The sequence below is a fragment of the Eulemur rufifrons genome, chromosome 26, assembly GCF_041146395.1.
Source record: "Eulemur rufifrons isolate Redbay chromosome 26, OSU_ERuf_1, whole genome shotgun sequence".
NCBI lineage: Eukaryota > Metazoa > Chordata > Mammalia > Primates > Lemuridae > Eulemur > Eulemur rufifrons.
In genome coordinates, this window is record NC_091008.1 from 6,722,624 (window position 1) to 6,742,927 (window position 20,304).

Sequence of the window (20,304 nt, forward strand, 5' to 3'; positions counted from 1 at the left end):
AGCGGAAATGGCCCGGCTGAGACGCGCGTGGTGCATAAAAAGCTGGGACTTGTGGGTGGGTGGGTGAGTGAGTGAGTGGGGAGGGTCAGAGTCGCGCTCCTGGTTGTCGTCGCGAATGCTGTCGCAGCTGGCTTAGCTGGCGGGCAAAGGGCGAGCTCCGAGCTCCCAGCAGGCGCGGCCTTTTCTGTAGAAGCACCTGAAATGCAGGGGCTGGCGTGCTAAGTCGCGGCGGCAACGCCAGCCACAGCGACAGCGCTGGGGTCCTCTACAGAAACTCCGCCCCGCTTGTCCTTGTGCCCGCCTGCGTCCCCAGACTCGGAGGCAGGTATTCGGACGTCCCCGTTTTCTGTGTCGTGGTGGGGGGTTGTGGGAGGTAGAGGAGTGTCCGCAGCTGCGGGTGGTTCCCGCACGTCTGCGGGGAGAAATAGAGCCCAGCTGTGGGGCTGCGTCCTGCTGGGTCCTGTCACCACCGCGAGCCGCAGCCGCCTCCCCCTGCATCACACGGTCCCCCGAGTCCTTTGGGAATTGTGGGCTACTCTTGAAAGTAACCGCTTCGAAGGAAGGCCTAAGAGGTTCGAAAAATCTGGAAGCTGCCCTTCCATTACTCATCATAGATGCGGACTTTTGCTTTGGTTTGTTTCGGGTTTTCAAGGTTTTGTCAGTTGTCAAAGTGTAAAAGTCCCTTCAGCAGTGGGAGAAAGCGACGCAGTAGAAGGAAGTAACGTTAAAATTGTCAGTGGCTGCTTCTCAAGGCCCCCTGTGCCTGTTTTCTATTTGGGACAGAAAGATAACTTTTTGAGAGAAGGTATATGTAAAACGAATGAATTAGTATCATTTGCCCGTTGGAAAAATGTGAAAACTGTTTTAATTATGATAAAATCGGCATCTTTTGCCCACTTTTTGACTTCCCCTCTCATTTGAGTTATTCGACTCCAAGTTCTTTGAGGGCAAAGATTGTGTCTTGTTCACTGTTGGTCGTTGTGGGCGCAGTAGCCCGGAAACCATCTGACTTAGAATAGGGGCTTCAAAATATTTGTTGAATGAATTAATTTTCAAACCCAATTGCTTACCTTGTTTTTCTCATCTAATCTCTCACTTCAGTGGGTTTTTTTCAATAGCTTTCTTCCATTCACCAAGTCTAAGCAAACGTGTGTGTGTATGTATGTGTGTGAGGCTTTTTTTGTGTGCAACCGTCTAAGAGGTAGTTGAAGCAGAACCCTAATGAAATGTTTTATACTACTTAGTGTTATATCTTTTTGAATCATTGCATTTTATTGGTTATTTGATTTTTAGTTGTCTAAATGATAAAGGCGTCTAACTGAAAATCAAACACTATAGTGCAATAGAATTGAGTAATAAAATGCAACGGTTCACTGTCTCACCTTTCCTACTCTCAGTGCTGTTCTCCGGAGGTAATCACTTTTAACCTTTTCTAATTTTAGGTCTAAATGTTGATTAATAAGCTAAACTGCTAATTCTTTTTCTATTGACTTCTTAAGGTAGCCCACACTATCCACAAGCTCTCTTCTCCAAATTTTGAAATAGTTATAATCACAATTTTCAACTTTTGTATTAGTTACTTTATAATTCTAAATAATATATGTAAACTACTTTTTTCATATCAACTTTTGAAAATACATTTGACTATTTGATAAAATGAGAGAAGTAGTCACTACCTTTTCGTTTATCACTGTAGAAACCATAACCACGCCCACTGGCACGTTTTCCAGGTTTAAAATATTTGTATTTCTTATCTAGAATATTTTTGCTTTGTTAATGTGCTAAAATCCAATAAAATGTGTACTGTATTATGATTTTATAGTTATTCTTTAGTGCAGGTTCAAGCAGTATGCTGTGATACGTTTTTTTCCGGGTATTTTAACTTCATGATCTGGTGCCTTACTAAGGACGATGTTTGTGATATCAAGGTCAAGTTGGTTCTTCTTTCTTCCCCTCCAATAGCAAAAAATCCTGCTATATTTGAGTGTGCTTTATTTTTTGAACCATATACTTACATAGTTTTTGGCCCGCGCCACTTTCATGATTGCCTTCCTGCTTGCTTTTGGGAAGAGGTGCATGTGCTTTCTTTACCAAGTTCTCTTCATTCTTTGTATCATGTACATAGAAGTTTCTGTTGCATTCCTCTGCTTGCGTACACTCCCCTTGGAGCCCAGTGGGTTTCTGTTTAATTTGAACAGATTGCCTTCTAGTCCTTTTGTATTGCTTCTATTTTGAGTTTACATTCATTGAACTCGTGTGTAAATTACATTGTTTCTTAACCCCACATCTTCTATTATTTGGTTTCCCTCTCCGTTTTACTAGAATACATTCTAAAGAAACTTTCTCACAAAGATGTGTGGATGGTAATTTTATTTTTTAATGTTTGCATGGCTATAAATTGTCATTTGCTATTATGGTTGGTAGTTTGGCTGCATATAGAATCAAAATTACGTTTCTTCAACTCTTCCAAGGTTTCATTGTCTTCTCACTTTTCATTGTTGCTGACGAGATGAGAATGCCAGTCTGACCTTAATTTGTTGATAGCTGAACTGTTTTTTTTCTCTCGGAAATGATTACAATTTTCTATTTATGCTTGATAATTTGAAAATTCATGGTGATATGTCTAGGTGTGAGTTTATTCTTGAATGAATTTGTACAGTGGAGTAAAGTGGGTCTTTTTCCACTTCTTGAAATTATAAGTCTTTTTTATTTGAAGGTATTTATTTCCCTTCAAATGTGGGAAATTTTCTTCCATTCTATCTTTCATAATTCCTTCTACTTTATTTTTCTGCATTCTCTCTTTTTTTTTTTTTTGAAACTCCTATAAAGTGATTATTGGACTCTTGGCTTGATCCACTATGTTATTTTTTCTTATGTTTTTATCTGTTTGCCTTTTGCTCCATGTTCTAAGCAATTGTCCGAACTTTGTTTTCTAACACTTGTACTTGATTTAGCAATCAAGATTTTTAAAGCTTCTTGTAGATTCTTCCCTAATTTCGCCCGTGCTTTGCAGCCAGTGGGTGACACTATCCTGAGGATTTTTTTTCCCCATTTCCTTACTTATTGAATATATTCTTAACCATATATGTAAGTATTCCAGAATTATTTATTTGATTTTTCTTCTTTTTGGGGTTTTATGAAAATTGGTATAACTTTTGTGTGACTTTTTCTTTTATTCAGCGTTATATTTCTAAGATGCATTGATGCTGCTAAATTTTCCTCTCATTTGCTTGTTTGCCATCCTGTATACTCTTCCATCAGATCAATGTACCACAGTTTACTTAACCATTCGTCCGCCATTGGACACTTAGGTTATCTCTGGTTTGGAGACAGTTGAAGCAATACTGCCCTGATCTTTCTTGGACTAATCCCACTGTGTATGTGTAGAGTTGTATGCAGGAATGTGATAGCAAGATAGTGTCAAACTATTTCCTGCAGTGACTGTACCAATTTACACTCCCTCTTACAGTAAATGAGAGGTCCTAGTTGTCCACATCCTCCTAATAGTTATGCGTTACCAGGTTTCTTAATTTTTACTATCTGGTAGATGTAAGTTGTCATGTGATTTTAATAATTTCTTGATTATTAATGAGGTTGTTTATCTTCTCATATTTATTGGCCATTTGCCATCGCTCTTTTGTGTAATATGTTTTTCTGTAACCTGTTATACAGTGGATGCAATATCTTCTCAAATCTCCCTAGATGTATTGGACTTGGCTTTTGTTTTGTTTTTTCATGAGTTTTTTCAGTTGCCTCCAAAGCTAGATTTTTGGGGGTTCATTTTATTCTTTGCTCTTTGTACTATAGTCTTTCCTAAACTGTCTGATGACTCCCAGACAATTCTTTATTTAAGAGTTGAGGAAGGCTGTCTGGGTGCTCTGTGTATACGGACAGGCTTGTTGACTGGTACATTTTGTTTTAGTATGGCTGGGTGGACAGCCAGATCTTAACTGTGGTCCTGCACAGAACAGAATTAAGAGGAGTTTGCTTTTCTCACCAGTGCCCATAGCAGCTACTGTAATTTGCAGTTTGTTCGGTTTCTTTAGGAGGGAACCTTGTCTTCTTTTGCATGGGGGGTAAATAACTACCCATGCTGTGGGGCTGGTGGCAGAGTTGACTCTTCCAATTCTTCAACACTTCAGGTCACCCTTTTGGTTTCAAACCCTCTTTGACTGCTCTTCACCACTGTTCCTGCCTCCTCTAAGTCTGAAGCTTCCCAATCTGAAGAAGCCAAGCTAAACCTCTTGACTATTACTACAGGTCGTAGCTTCAGTCTTTCTGTTTCTTGTGACAATGCTCTTCCATGTGCATTTTGCTTTGTAAGAGTTTCTTGGAATCTTTCATTATCTCATGGCCCTTTTCTCTTCCTTTTTAAATATTTATAACATTTGAAAACATATTTTTTTTTTATTCTAATGAGGTTTCTGGACAGACATAAGTGGTCTGTTGAGTTGGAATTCCAGCATATTTATTAAGAAAGCTGAGAAGGGAAAAATGCAGTGCTGGACTAATAGAATGTCTTTTTAAAGTGAGATACATGGGTAAGAGATTTTGTGTCAACAGACATTTTTGGTTATGATGGCCTTAATGTAATTCAGCTTGATTTGGAGCAAGTGTCTTAATCTCCAGGGTGCTCTTTTACACAACTCTGGGGGCACCATTTATTTTGGAGTCAATGCAAGCAGGACCTCTCCTGCTGTACACATGGAACAAGCATTTCTAAACTGGAGGCAACACTGTCTGTCAGGATTGTGGAAGGGATTAAAGCAGATCATGCTATAAAACACCTCACGTGAAAATGAAAATTGATTGGTTATTTAATTAACACGATAGACACTTCTGTTATCTAGTTTAATTTTTACTGTTAAGAGGGTCCCTGATCAGAGTTTCATTACTTCCCCCATTGAGGAGGAAAGATTCTTGATAGTGTGTGGGTCATTCAATCTTTAGGTACAGTGAAGAGCCTTATTGATACAAAGATTCGGTAACAAACTTCTTTGCTCTTCCCCCCCCAGATACTATGGTGACTTAATCCTCCACTCTTAAAACTGTCAGGCATCACTGAAGGTAGCATGTTCTGTCTTCTCCTTCTTATGACATCGAAAAATCTTTGAATTTGGTTTAGAATCACAGTATAAATTTATATTTGGGTGTTTTTCAGTTGATATTGTCTTAGAATATATATATTTTTTCTGTAGAGACAGGGTCTTGCTATGTTGCCCAGGCTGCTACTCAAACTCCTGGCCTCAAATGACCCTCCCACCTCAGCTTCCCAGAGCGCTAGGATTACAGACATGAGCTACCGTGCCTGGTCAGAATTTTTTTTTTTTTTAACTCTGATATTTTTACTATGAAACATTCATATTGGCATTTTCCTCCAAGTTGTATATTGTCAGTCATGTTTAATGTGAGAAAATACCGGCTTAATGTTTTGTCAGTCTCATAAAAATTCTCTCTTTTTCCAGGTCATCTTGGAAAAACGAGGACGCCAAAAATGTTTCCCTTGAGGGATGCTGAAATGGGCGCCTCCACCTTCTTTGCCTCGGCTCTGCCGCATGATGTTTGTGGGAGCAATGGGCTTCCTCTCACACCAAATTCCATCAAAATTTTAGGGCGCTTTCAAATCCTCAAGACCATCACCCATCCCAGACTGTGCCAGTATGTGGATATTTCTAGGGGAAAGCATGGTGAGTTGTTTTCTCGGGAGGTGTTTTTCTTTTGTTTGTTTGTTTGTTTGTTTTCCTATTTTGCGCTCTCTACATTGTTACCCTGATTAAGTTGTAAATGCAGCATATAGTAAATGTATAAAGAAATCATGTGTGTGCATGTTCCCCTCCCCCTCACCCACTCCCTCTTTTTCTCCCCCCCATCTCTTTCTCTTGTACACTTGCCCATTTATTTGCAAATCTGCCAGGTAAAATTCAAGCTCCTTACCAGGTTGTTACACGCAAGATCCTTTGTGATCTAGTTCCTGCCGTCCCCTTTAGATGGATTGCGTGTTGTTTTGACCGCTTTAACCCTCCACTCCAGCTACACTGAGTTGCTGGAGTTTTTCTGATTATGTCATGGCCCGTCCACACACGTGCTATACTATTTTCTACTATTTTTGTACTTTCCTGTTTTCTCCCCTGGATGATGCTGTGCCTCATTCCCTGCAATCTGACTAAATCCCTTTCCTAGATTCTTTCATAGCTGACAACCCAAAATAAGCAACTGAGGCAAAGATCTCAACCAATGGAGGTTTATGAAGCCAAAGTTTGAAGACAAACCGGGAGAAGCACAGACTCCAGAAGCATCTGTGAACTGTATTCTCCAAAGAGTGATTTGGGAATTCATTATTTAAAAGGAGAGGGCGTACAGGAAGAAAAAGGAGGAGGCAGTGGGAAGTGAGGCAAATGGTTACATTCTTGCAGATTTTAGTTAGTGTCCAGGAAATCTACATTTTACATAAGGTGAATGTTTGAAGAGAAAAAGGGAGTAAAGGAAGAATCAATTATGTTGATGTCCCGGGTAGGTGGAAGAATGCTTGATCGTGTATGGTCTGTGTTCTGCCCCTGGGAAGATAACTTGTCATCAGTATTGTTCATGTGGAATGAAGCCAACTTTAGCTTGAGGAGCTGGACTTAGCCTGCAGAGCTAATGTTACGATTTGCATGTTCTTATTTATGGGAGGCCAGCAAAGAATTTTGTTCGAATGATCTGTGGGATCAGTCCTTATAGATGCCTGAAGCCTTTCACTTTTGCTTGGGATCTAGCTGATGCATGGTGGTGATGCTTAACAGCTGTTCATTTGAAAGTGGGTGTTTCGTGACTCAGCCTCAGGCTCGACCTTCCCTTTTGCATGAGAAATTAGGGGTGGTCCTGAGATTTTTATTTTCCTTTGCATAGCTTTGATCATATTTCATTATTTTCTGTTTTCTCCTCTGAGGTCCCTAACCACCTCATCGTTCAAGGGTCAGCAGTAATTCTAAGTCAATTTTCTATTCTTTTCCATAGTTATGATTCAGAACATTTCTACTTTTCTCAAGTTTCTGAACACAATTTCAAAGATCTCGTGTTTGAACCAGACCGTCAAATCCATCTGTACTTAGCTCCCCAATTTCCCCTTCCCTTCAAAATTTCTTCTATCTTCATTTAGTGTTTTACTTCCAATCTGTGTCCGAAGAAGAATCACTTCTTCTTTCCCAAGATCAACCTTTCCATCTGTTGCACGTGAGAGAGCAACTGTAGAGGAAAAAAAAAAAACATAAGATGAAAAAGAATTGTTATTTAATATGTTGTTTTGTTAGATGTTTACCCTAGTATTCTATATGCTTGGTTATGATGTAGTTTATAGAGTGTGAAAAGCTTTTTTAAAATATTTTTATTAGTGCTCTGTTAGTATCTTCACGGGGTTATGTTACTATTGAAATGTTTTGTTACTGTAAAGTGGGTTTGCTTTGTTTCCCTCAGAAAGGCTGGTGGTGGTGGCTGAGCACTGCGAGCGGAGCCTGGAAGATTTGCTTCGAGAAAGGAAACCCGTGAGGTACTGTGTGATGTCAGGACAGTCAAATGAAAAGCAGACACTGGCAAACAAAGAGGCATTTTAACTAGAAACTGGAGGGTTTGGGGTTCTTCTGTTGCTTGATGAATGATAAAATCCAGGTGCAAATTTTCACTTTAGGAAACTTACCTCACAGGCTACATAGAAATTCTGTGTTAATAAACTCCAGTGAGTGTTGAGCTTTTTGAGGTAGGCATTCTTCAAAGTTCCTTGACAAAAAATTCTTCAAAAGACTGTATGGGAAAATTTGCAGTCTTCTTAGTGCTAAGCATTTCAGTAGCTGAAATTAAGATGGTTTTCCTGAAGGTAATACATGGTACCTTTGAATAGGGTACTGGTATTCCTAGGGCCCGTTAACTATGTCAGGTGAAGCCCATGTTGAAGATTAGGGAGAGGTAATGATCATGGCTTGAGTAGAATTTAATGATACAGTTTAGATTCCGTTATTTCAATGACTTAATAAATTTACTTCCTGTCTCTTGGCAAAGAGGGTATGTTGTCTAAACTTTTATTATAAATAGACCATTAAATGAAAGGCTTTACAGATCTTCTAAAGTTGTTTTAAAATCATCAGAGTCTTTCTCTAGTATATAAATAAAGTTGTATTAAAATGATAACAAATGCTTGCTGGGAGTCTTTATAGGATTGTAACTATCCTAGTTTAAAAAATATCCTTACTTCCACTGGTTAATACTTTTCCATCACCACAATATTCCAAATGAAAAATATTTTTTAAGGGAATGAAAATGCGTATCCTACTAAATGGTAGTAATTTGATAGAAGCAAAACAAATAAATGAAAGTACTGTTATTGCTACTTTAAATGACTTGATGTCGGGTGGCCTCTGGAACGAAAAATACAGATGCCACGTATATGGTATCCTAACTCACTTTATTAGAAAAGTCTAATCTGACCATAGGTCCTGAAAGTGACTTTTCGATATATTTAGAAATAATTTAACCTTATTTAGTAAATTTTTTTTTTTTTTTTTTTTTAACATTTGCCAGAGTTTGTTGGAAAATCTCATCATTTCACATCCAAAGCCAAGGCACGTTCCCAGCTCTCACTTCCTTTTGTGTCATGAAGGAAAATTGAAAGCACCCTATAAACTGTGACCCGCATTTTATTACAGATCCTTTCGCATGGCATTTATCCACTGATTGAAACTACAATGACCTCTCATATGAATATGTATATATACACACACAGACACGCACACACATATGCATACACACATATACATATACGATATACCTATATAAAATCTTTATTGTGTACATTTTTATGTTAATGTTTAATTTCCTTTGCAAATACTCTAAGAATGTCCTTATAATTTTGAGAGTACCTGTCCTCCTGTTTGCAGTTTCATTGACTTGCTCATAGAAGATTGATCCCCAACATGATTTCTTTTTTTTTTAATTTCAGAATATTATGGGGGTACAAACATTTTGGTTACAGATAATGCCTTTGCCTCACCCAAGCCAGAGCTACAAGCGTGCCCTTCCCCCACACAGTGCGCTCCACACACATTAGTTGTGAGTTTACCCACCCCCACCATCCCCCTCCCGCTGACCACCCCATAAATATTCCTTCCATGTGAGCACCTTAGTGTTGGTCAGTTAGTGCCAATGTGATGACGAGTACACGTGGTGCTTGTTTTTTGCGTTCTTATGACACTTCACTTCGAAGACGGGCTCCAGCTCTATCCAGGATAATACAAGAGGTGCTCGTTCACCGTTGCTTTCTGTAGCTGAGTAGTGTTCCATGGTATACATACACTACATTTTATTAATCCACTCATGTATTGAAGGGCACTTGGGTTGTTTCCACATCTTTGCAATTGTGAATTGTGCTGCCGTAAACATTCAAGTGCAGATGTCTTTATTATAGAATGTCTTTTTTTCCTTGAGCAGATAGATGCCTAGTAGTGGAATTGCTGGATCAAATGGTATTTCTATTTTTAATTTTTTGAGATATCTCCAAATTACTTTCCATACGGGTTGTACTAATTTGCAGTCCCACCAATAGTGTACAAGTATTCCTATTTCTCCACGTCCATGCCAGCATTTGTTGATTTGGGACTTTTTGATAAAGGCCATTCTCACTGGAGTTAGGTGGTATCTCATTGTGGTTTTGATTTGCATTTCCCTGATGATTAGAGACGTTGAGCACTTTTTTATATGTTTGCTGCCCATTACTTTTCTTTTGAAAAGTTTTGGTTCATGTCCTTTGCCCATTTATTGATGGGGTTGTTGGATTTTTTTCTTGTTAATTTTCTTAAGTTCTATAGATTCTTATCAGCCCTTTATTGGATGTGTGATGTGCACATATTTTCTCCCATTCTGTAGGTTGTTTATTCGCTCTAATGTTAGTGTCCTTGGCTGTGCAGAAGCTTTTTAATTTGATCAGATCCCATTTATTTATTTTTGTTGTTGCTGTGATTGCCTTTGGGGTCTTCTTCATAAATTCTTTGCCTAGGCCAATGTCTATAAGAGTTTTCCCAGCATTTTCTTCTAGAATTCTTAAGGTTTCACGTCTTAGGTTTAAGTCTGTTGTCCATCGTGAGTTGTTTTTTGTGAGAGGTGAGAGGTAGGAATCCAGTTTCAGTCTTCTACGTGTGGTTATCCAGTTTTCCCAGCACCATTTATTGAATAGAGATTCTTTTTCCCAGTGTATTTTTTTGTCTGCTTTGTCAAAGATTAGATTACAATATGAGAAGGGTTTTATATCTGGGTTCTCAGTCCTGTTCCAAAGGTCTATATCTCTGTTCTTTTGCCATGCTGTTTTGGTAGCCTCGTAGTGAAGTTTGAAGTCTGGTAGACTGTCTCCCAGTTTGTTCTTTTTGCTTAAGATAGCTTTGGCTATACAAGGTCTTCTCTGGTCCCATACAAAGCATAGAATTATTTTTTCTAGATCTGTAAAGAATGATGATGGTATTTTAATAGAGATTGCATTAATTCAGTAGATCACTTTAGATAATGTGGACATTTTAAGGATATTGATTTTGCCCATCCATGAGCATGGTAGGGTTTTCCATCTGTTTACATCTTCTGTGATTTCTTTTCTCAGTGTTTCTTAGTTCTCCCTATATAGATCTCTCACCTCCTTCATTAAATATATTCCTAAATGTTTAATTTTCTTTGATGGTATTGTGAAAGGTATTTCATCTTTGATTTGATTTTCGGCTTGACAGTTATTTGCATATATGAATGCCATTGATTTTGTATCCTGAAACTTTACTGAATTCATTTATCAATTCCAGGAGTCTCTTGGTTGAATCCTTGGGATTTTCTAGAAATAATATAATATTGTCAGCAAAGAGTGAGAGTTTGACCTCTTCTGCTCCCATTTGGAAACCCTTAATTTCCCTCTCTTCTCAGATTTACTCTGGCAAGAACTCCAGCACTATGTCGAATAGAAGTGGAGATAGGTGGCAAACTTTAAGAGTTTTTATCATAAAAGTGTGCAGGATTTTGTCAGATGCATTTTCTGCATCTATTGAGAGAATCGTGTGGTCTTTGTTCTTGCTTTTATTTTCTTTGTTCTTGCTTTTATTTATGTGGTGAGTTGCATTTATAGATTTGCTTATATTGAACCATCCATGCATCTCTGGAATAAAGCCCACCTGGTCATGATTAATTATTATTTTTTCATGTGCTGTTTAATTCGGTATGCTAAGATTTTGTTGAGGATTTTTGCATCTATATTCATGAGGGATATTGTTCTATAGTTTTCTTTTTTCATTGTGTCCTTTCTTGGCTTTGGTATCAAGGTGATAATTGGCTTCATAAAATGAATTGGGGAGGATACCATCCTTCTCAGTGTTGTGAAATAATTTCTACAGTATAGGTATGAGTTCTTCTTTATAAGTTTGGTGAAATTCACGTGTGAACCCATCTGGTCCAGGACTTTTTTTTGTTGGAAGATTTTTAATTGCTGCTTCAATTTCTGTGCTTGATATTGGTCTGTTCAGGAATTTTATTTCTTCCTGATTGGGCCTAGGGAGGTTGTGTGTTTCTAAGAATTTGTCCATTTCCCGCACGTTTTATAGTTTTTGAGTATATAGATTTTTATAGTATTCAAAGATGTTTTGTATTTCTGTGACGTCTATTGTGACGTCTCCTTTTTAATTTCTAATTGAGCTTATTAGAGTCCTTTCCTTTCTAGTTCTTGTCAGTCTAGCAAGAGGGCTGTCAATTTTGTTTATCCTTTCGAAAAATCAACTTCTGGCTTTATTTGTCTTCTGTATAGTTATTTTGTTCTCAGTTGCATTTAGTTCTGCTATGATTATCATTATTTCTTTTCTTCTGCTAGGTTTAGGATTGATTTGCTCTTCCTTTTCAAGTTGCTTGAAACGGTTTATTGGTTCGTTGATTTGTGAGCTTTCTGTGTTCTGGATGTGAGCATGTAATGCTATTAGTTTTTCTCTCAGGAATGCTTTTGCTGTATCCCACAGATTTTGATAACTTGTGTTCTCGTCATCATTTAGTTCACAGAATCTTTTGATTTACATCTGGATCATCTCCTTGACGCAATAGTAATTCAGCAATAGATTACATGACTTTGTGAAGACAAATTTGCAATTTTATCATTTTACCTCAGTTCCATCCTTTTTATCTTTTTATCTTTTTAAACTTTTAATTATATAAGGTTACAGCCAATATTGCTTTGTCAGTAAGATTAAATTCATTAGCTTATGAAAAGTTTTACTTTTCTGTGCTTTTTCTTATTTTAGAGATGATGAATCTCATAGCAGTGAACATGTGTAGTTTCAACAGTGTATAGAAGCCAGTTTTCTTCAGTGCCTTTGAGGATAAAAAAAAATAGATGGAAGCATATATTTTGAAAATGTATATGAACATGAATAAGATTAAATGCAAAATTTATATTGTCTTTCATGTCATTTACTTTTCATAATTGTCTCTTTCATTCATTTTAAATAGAACATATAGTTGTAGCCTTTTGTAGTCTTTGTAATTTCTTCAGGTGATATATTTAAACATCTGTGCAAATAAAGTACTTTTTAAAAAAATCATTCTGGTAATAGACTAACATTCAATATTTTCCATGTACATTTTGGACTATAGGATTTAGTACTTACTGCCTTTGAGTAGAAATGATTTCTGTCAGATTCAGTTCCAAGTTGTTATCTGATCCATCCATCTAAATTAGTTTTACCAAGAACGATTTGACTTTTCCACATGTTTGGGTTGCATTAGTCTCCAATAACAGAGCAGGTGTCAGGCAGAGGGGATGTACTGCAATTTTAACTAATTCCGTAACCTGCTTATGGAAAGTGAGAAGATGTTCTTAAGGCTTATAAATCAGTTCTTTCCTCTCCTGCCAACACTGAGCATCCTGCACCTGTAGGAAAGGCTGATGCAGAATAAACAGGAAATCTTCTGTTTAGATGACGTTGCATTTTGAGACACAAGATTTTTACTTGTCCATCTGTCTGTACTGTGGCAAAACTGTAAGCTGCCAGTCGTCTGGTAGTTACTTGTGGTTGATTTTTTAAATATAGGCACCATTCAAGGCACATGTCTTACTTGATTTATATTTTGAAGAAAATTTTAAGTCTTTGGTAAAATTGGTGGTACATGAAGTAGGGGGATGACTAAGAACTTAGAGAAGAGTGTTGTGTCAGTTTACTAGCTGAGGTTTTTGTGACTGGTTTAATATTGAACTAAGAAATACTGTGCTAAAATGTCATAGTAGTAATTTTCATTACTAATATATTATTAATAAAACTTAAGACTATCTTTTTTTTTTTTTTTTTTTTTTTTGAGACAAAGTCTCACTTTGTTGCCCAGGCTAGAGTGAGTGCCGTGGCATCAGCTTAGCTCACAGCAACCTCAGACTCCTCGGCTTAAGTGATGCTACTGCCTCAGCCTCCTGAGTAGCTGGGACTACAGGCATGCGCCACTATGCCCGGCTAATTTTTTCTATATAGACTTTTAGTTGTCCATATAATGTCTTTCTATTTTTAGTAGAGACGGAGTCTCACTCTTGCTCAGGCTGGTCTCGAACTCCTGACCTCAAGCGATCCACCCGCCTTGGCCTCCCAGAGTGCTAGGATTACAGGTGTGAGCCACCGCGCCCGGCCAAGACTATCTTGAAGTTTAAGATCCCACTAGAAAATGAAGCATTCTCTCTCTTTGTAGTTATAATGGCCATAAAACCCTTTTGAGAATTCTTGTCATCCAAGAAGAAAATAATAAGTTTGTACTATGACCTGGAGGTATTATCGAGTTAGTCTTTACATAGAGCGTTGTTGTTTGTGCAGTAGTTTGCTAACCTGGTTTAAAGGAGGAAAGTACTCAACATTTTCCTTAGAGTCCATTCAGGCTTGAATACAAGGGATTAATCTGGGGAGAGAGCTGCTCCCTTTCCAGTGGCTTTTATATGCTACCTGGCCAGAGTTCAGTCTTGCTGATGTTTCTCTTCAGTTTCAGTTATGTGATCAAAATTATTTTTTGGAAACTTAGAGGCATGAAATTAAATTCCCATGGATAGTAGGTTTTAATAAAAAAAAAAGTACAGCATTTGGAAGACTTGTTTGCAGTCATCTCTTATTTGGTGCCTGTGAATGTACCTGACTGGTACCTTAAAATCAGATTCAAGAGTCAGAAAAGTAGAGAAATTTAGATCTCAACTCCTCTCTGCAATATTTTTCAGAGAAGATGAGGTGTACCTTCATCACTCCGATTAAAGTAAGTATGAAGAAATGGTTTCTCTTTAAGTATAGGTGCTCTATGGAAAGTATTTAATATTTCCCTTTTGTGTTAGTATTCTTCAGAGCATGTACTTTTGCTTAATCTATGAAAGTACCGACAAACGTAGCTCATGGACAGATGTACAGCAGAGTTTTGGCACTTACAGTGGAGTCTCTACACTGTACTTAAATTTGCAAGTGAAGGCGGAGTGGGCAGGACACGCATATTTCTTTAATAAAATGTAGTTTGTCACATGTTTTTAGGGTTATAGTTCTACAAGTTCACCAGAATCCTATCAGTATTGCAGAGGTTGTCCATGGAGACTTTGACGGGAACCAGAGTGTGTCTGCAGCTATTTACTAACTTGATGAAAAACATGATCTGACTTATCCCTGGATGAGCAAATTTTATTTACCCTATGAAAACATTGCCTACTCACTGAGTGAGATGCTCCAAAGAATTTGGACACATTGTGGAATGTGGTCCAGAGTTGGGATAATGAGCCACAGGTTATTGTATCAGAAATAAATATTAGATATTCTTATTTTAGAATATAAGCTGATGGTGGAAGTTGAGGCTCTCACATTTTCTTGCCTCTAAGGGCTCCAGTTTCAAAATGCATTTGAAATTATGACCATATAGTCATGTAAGTTGGAGATTTAGATAACTGATCTGTGTTTTTCTTCCTGTTTTACTTGTTTTGTTTAAAGAAGGAAAATAATACGAAAAGGTGCTTGCTCTTCACTCAAGCTTGTAATCTTGCAGTAGTCTTTTGCTTTCTTATTCTGTTGTACCCTATATATCCTATTAATTGTCAAGCATTGTTAATTTCTCACATATCTGAGGTCCGTTACATTCTTTAGTTTAGGTCTTCACTAACAAACAGTTTTGACTATTGCATTGCAACATCCTCCTAACTAGTCTTCTTGCCTTTACTCTTTCCATACTCCACTCACCTCCTACTGTATGTGCTGTATTAATATTCTTGAAGATCACTTTAGTCCCTGCTCAAAAACATTTGGTGGCTCTCCGTTTTTTTTTTCCCGGAGGAAAAATCATTTTGTAAGCATAGCCTCGGACTTTAATCTAACTCCCTAATTACTACTACTGTTACTACTAGTACTGCTCTAATTATTACTCTCTTATAATTCTCAACCAATGTCTAAATCATGCAAGTAGTTTTTATTGTTACCTGTGTATAGTTGAGGAGATTAAATGCCAGAGAGTTGAAATACACCATGAAGACTGAGCTGTGTGTTTTTGCCCAACACCTTTAGCACAATGTATTTGTACACTTCCTCTCAACCAAAGTAAAAATTGTATTTTCCTCCTCCAAATTCCTATATTACATTGTATCTCTCTGGGGATGAGGTACCTTTCCCCCTGCTAGCTTATAATTGTTTCCCTGCAATTATAGAAATTAAGGAGGGAATTGTTTATCTTCCCTAATTAACCTTTTTGACACCCATTCTATAATTTATTCATTTTTTTCTGTCTCTTAAAGTTGTTAGCATAAAAATTTGCATATGGTGAATGTGTTAGTAAATGAACTATTGAATGAGTTAATTACATTTTGAGTTTAGTCATGCAGTTTGAATTATATTTCCCTGACTATTCTCTTCCTTTTAATTATGTACCATGATTTTAATTCCCAGACCAATTAGTTTTGGTACAAGTATGATGCAAATATAATCTTGGTAATTTGTTTATAATTTTCTTAGAAATGGTTTTTAAAAATAACATGATATCTGTGTTAGAGGAAACAAGTTGTCAATTTCCTTTCTTGTGGCTCTTGGGGAGAATCTACCTCTATCTAAGCTCATTCAGATCGTTGGCAGAACTCAATTCCTTGCAGTTAGAGCACTGAGGTCCCTGTTTTCCCAGAGTTCACTAAGCACCAGTCAGGAAAACATGCACTTCTGGGAATGTGCAGTGTTTCAGGATTGAAGAGGTTCCTTTTTGAGGAGATAGTAAGGTAGGTTTCATAGCTGCTTCCAGCAATTCATGAAGTATGTTATGACTTTTTAAACGAAGGGCTCTTGTTTTAGATTTTATAATATGTTGGTTGTATGATCCAATTTAATGTTTGCCTGTTGTGTTCAGGTTTTTGCCATGTGGTGATGTATTTGTTCCACCTCTACTTGTTTAAAAGACTTTCCCTTTCCCTTTGTGTTGCTTTCGTGCTTTCGTTAACAATTAAATGGCCATGTCACTGTAGATCTGTTTCTGGGGTTTCTGTTTTGTTTCATTAATATATTTTTCCATTCTTATGCCAGCAACATACCATCTTAATTACTATAGCTTTATAGCAATCTTGAAGTTTTCCAATTTTGTTCTTCTGTTTCAAGATTGCTTTAGCTGTTGTTGGTTCTTTGCATTTTCACATAAATTTCTCAATAAGCCCTTCAGTTTCTAAAAATGTCCATTGGTATTCTGACTGGGCTTGCATTGCATCTATGGATCAGTCTGAAAAGAACTGATATCCTAACAATATTGAGTCTTCCAATAGATTAACATGTTGTTTTGCTCCAAATTTTTAAGCCTTCTTTAAGTTCTCTCAACAATATTTTTATAGTTTATAATGTAGAGTTCTTCTCTTTTGTTAAATTTATTCCTAAGTATCTTATGTTTTGATATGATTGTAAATAAAATTTAATTTTGTTTTCCAATTGTTTTCTGCAATTATATAAAAATATGTGAATTTTTTATATTGGCCTTGTGTGACCTTGCTAAATTAAATTTACTTTTTAGTTCAAACAGTTCTTTTATAAAAGTTCTTTAGCAGTTTCTATGTAAACAACTGTATCATCTTTGAATAGAAATATGTTTACAACTTCTCTTTTTTAATCTTTATGGCTTATATTTCTTTTTTCTTGACATAGATTTACTAGATTTCACTAGATAGGACCTCCACTGCGATGCTGAATACAAATATCAGTACTTCATTTCTTTCTGTTGCTGACTAATATTCTATTACAGGTATATAGCACAGTTTGTTTATCCATTCATCTGTTGATGGACGTTTGTTGGATTGATTGGCTTTATATCTGAACAACAAACCACTAGACTGTGTTTTCCATATGTATTTTGATCTTATCAAATTAATTTTTTGCTGAGAAGAAAAGTTACTTAATATTCAAGTTAGGAAACTAATTTTCCATTTTATTGTATTCCATTGAGAATTAGTTATTATATATTCCAGATTCACAGCATTCAACTTTGATTGTTTTGGAGTAAAAGCTGAACTGTAAAATATTCCCAGTCTCACAACCTAGAGACAGATGGACTAATTTTTTTTCTTTAGACTTACTAGAAAATAGTCTTTAGGTAGCAGTTAATCATTGCAACCTCCATTTCTAAACATCTGAGTCTGAGGCAAATGAATCTTAAATTTAGCATGGGTAGGTGTCCTTTCAGGCTAATACACATGCGCCCAGTATTAAAATGAGTTATTTCCATTTTCAATTCCAGAAACTGTTGGGTTTTTTCCTTTAAAAAATTATTCTGTTAAATATTGTATATTTTTAACAAAACATCAAAATTTAGCAAGTGATAAGTGTCAGAAGCCTAAAAGGCATCAACTCATCATTGAAAACACCCCCCCTCCCCAAATTCTGGAATTATCAGCCAGTGAATCTTTAAAAGTTACAAACTCATTGAGCTCTTTTGTCTTGAGGTTATAGAGGGAGAGTTTCTTTAAAAGATAACACATGATTAAACACTTGTAATGCTATCTGAACATTAATCATTAGTATTTTATTTTTCCTCTCCATTTCTGAAATTACACAGTAGGTAGCTATATTTCATCTGTGTTTCCTCTCCCTTAACGTTTTACCTTGGGCTAACACCAAGTAAGGAAAGTTTTAGACTAAAAGGAAAATTTTTGTGGGAGTGAGCAGGTTTTATAAGGTGGAAGAACATCTTGAACTCATAGAATGTCGAAGTGTGTTTCCTCCCTTGGTTTGCTGACAGCGTGGGTGTTTTGGCTTGGGGAATGGCCTTAGAAATATCGCGGATCATGGATCTGAGGAAATAGCATGTGTGGTTTTAGTTACCACGTATGCATGAATGACTTCCAAATCTATCTTAGCGACCCTGACCTCTCATTCTCTTTCCTGGCCTCTATTTTTTGCGTTCTGAATCACATCTTTCCTTGGCAACATCGCATATACCTAAAAGAACTGATGGTTTGAGGCAAATAGGAATCTCTCTGAACAACTTAGTCTAATTTACAGTTTTAGCCAGATATTAACAAGATTATTGTATTACCACTATACCCTGATTTATCCGGCGTCTTTCAGTAAATAAAAGACTAGGAGAGGTGTATTTTCAGCAAATGAGTACTTTTTGTGGATAGCCATTGTGTGAACTTGAGCAGTTTATGTTTTCTTGACTAGCTGAAGAATTATATGTACTCTCGAGATGTTTCATTAGTGGTGAAGAATTTAATCTAGTTGTCTGCAGCCTCTTGTACCATTGTGTGATATCATTTTATACATTTATTTAACACCTATTGTTTGATGTGTATTTATTGAACACCTAGATTGCAGGCACTGTGCTAGGCATAGTGAGTCAGGATAAGCTAGTACGTGCTCAGCTCAAGGTACAGTGAGAGAGACAAACCCATACAGAAATAATTACCATAAAATTAATAAACCCTGGAGCTGTGTACTATCAGAATGCAGGGAAGAGAGTACAGTTCTATCAGCGGGTAGAGCCACTGAATGAGAAGCCATTAAGCATCTTGGCCAAAATATGGTTGAAATGACAATAGATCTAGAATAAAAAAAGGATGTCAAGAAGGGGTTGACGGAGGTAACAGAGGAGCCTTAGAGGACAGGGACCCCAAAGCCTTGATGAGATTGAAGAGCAGGCCCTCAGGAATGAGGAACAGAGAGGCGCGGGAGACTGTAGTTGAAAATCTGGATGTTTTCAGTAAATACAGGTCGAGCAGTGTCTCACTGTGACACACTATCAGTATCTGGGAATACTGTCGTGAGTTAGGTGAAAACCTGTGGCTACGAACATGCGAAGTCAGCCAACCCGTGTATGTACTGAATCCGTGATGTCGGCCTCGGTATGTTTTAACCAACAGCTACAGATGGTTTATGGGTGATTTAATCAGAAACATGCAGTAAATTTCCTTTGAAATACATCTGGAAAGGGCTAACCAAAATATATTTGGGATTTTACTATCCTAATAGATTTGAAAATTTGCTAAGCCATATTCAAAATCCAAATATAACGATGAACCCATGTCTAGAAACTAGCAACATTTGTTCCGGGTGATGGTAGTGGCAGTGATGGTGTTTTTTAATTTTTAATCTTACTTTCCCAAGATTAGAATTTTTAGGTCTTTTTTTGTCTTACCAATGTAATTAATAAATTTTCATGTTTTGTTTTCCTCTGAAGACAAAGGGAAAGGATGACTAATTCTCATCTACTAGCCTAATTGCTTGTATTCAAATTACTGGTTTATCAATCTGTCTTTCTAACTATGCTATTGGCTTCTTTTTTTTTTTTTTTTTTTTTTGAGACAGAGTCTCACTCTGTTGCCCAGGCTAGAGTGAGTGCCGTGGCATCTGCCTAGCTCACAGCAACCTCAAACTCCTGGGCTCAAAGGATCCTCCTGTCTCAGCCTCCCGAGTAGCTGGGACTACAGGCATGCACCACCATGCCCGGCTAATTTTTCCTATATATATATTTTTAGCTGTCCATATAATTTCTTTCTATTTTTAGTAGAGATGGGGTCTCGCTCTTGCTCAGGCTGGTCTCGAACTCCTGAGCTCAAACGATCCGCCCACCTCGGCCTCCCAGAGTGCTAGGATTACAGGCGTGAGCCACCGCGCCCGGCCTATTGGCTTCTTGATTATGAACATTGATTCTTTTTCTTGGTTTCCATGGGGCTCAAAAATGCAAGTACCAAGCAGTAAATAGCCACTCAGTTGATGCGTTTGAGTATAAATGAAAATAGCTTAAAATGTGTTCTTGCTCTATTATAAAATATAAATCATATTCTTCTGAAAGCTACTTCTTGGTCATAGG

The 20,304-nt window shown here is 37.2% G+C and overlaps 1 protein-coding gene across 2 annotated transcripts in view; it reads left to right on the top strand.

The window, feature by feature from the left end:
- The first annotated feature begins 57 nt into the window (after nt 1-57).
- Nucleotides 58-20,304, top strand: part of TBCK (TBC1 domain containing kinase) — a 97,056-nt gene continuing 76,809 nt past the window's right edge. Inside the window, exons 1-3 of one of the 2 annotated variants that reach the window (XM_069459202.1) lie at nt 58-325; nt 5,466-5,687; nt 7,453-7,525. In XM_069459202.1, the coding sequence (XP_069315303.1) occupies nt 5,495-5,687; nt 7,453-7,525 (266 nt within the window). In that variant the 5' untranslated portion in view covers nt 58-325; nt 5,466-5,494. Of the gene's footprint in view, nt 326-522; nt 573-5,465; nt 5,688-7,452; nt 7,526-20,304 lie in introns of those variants that run through there. The other variant, XM_069459203.1, reaches the window with a different exon arrangement.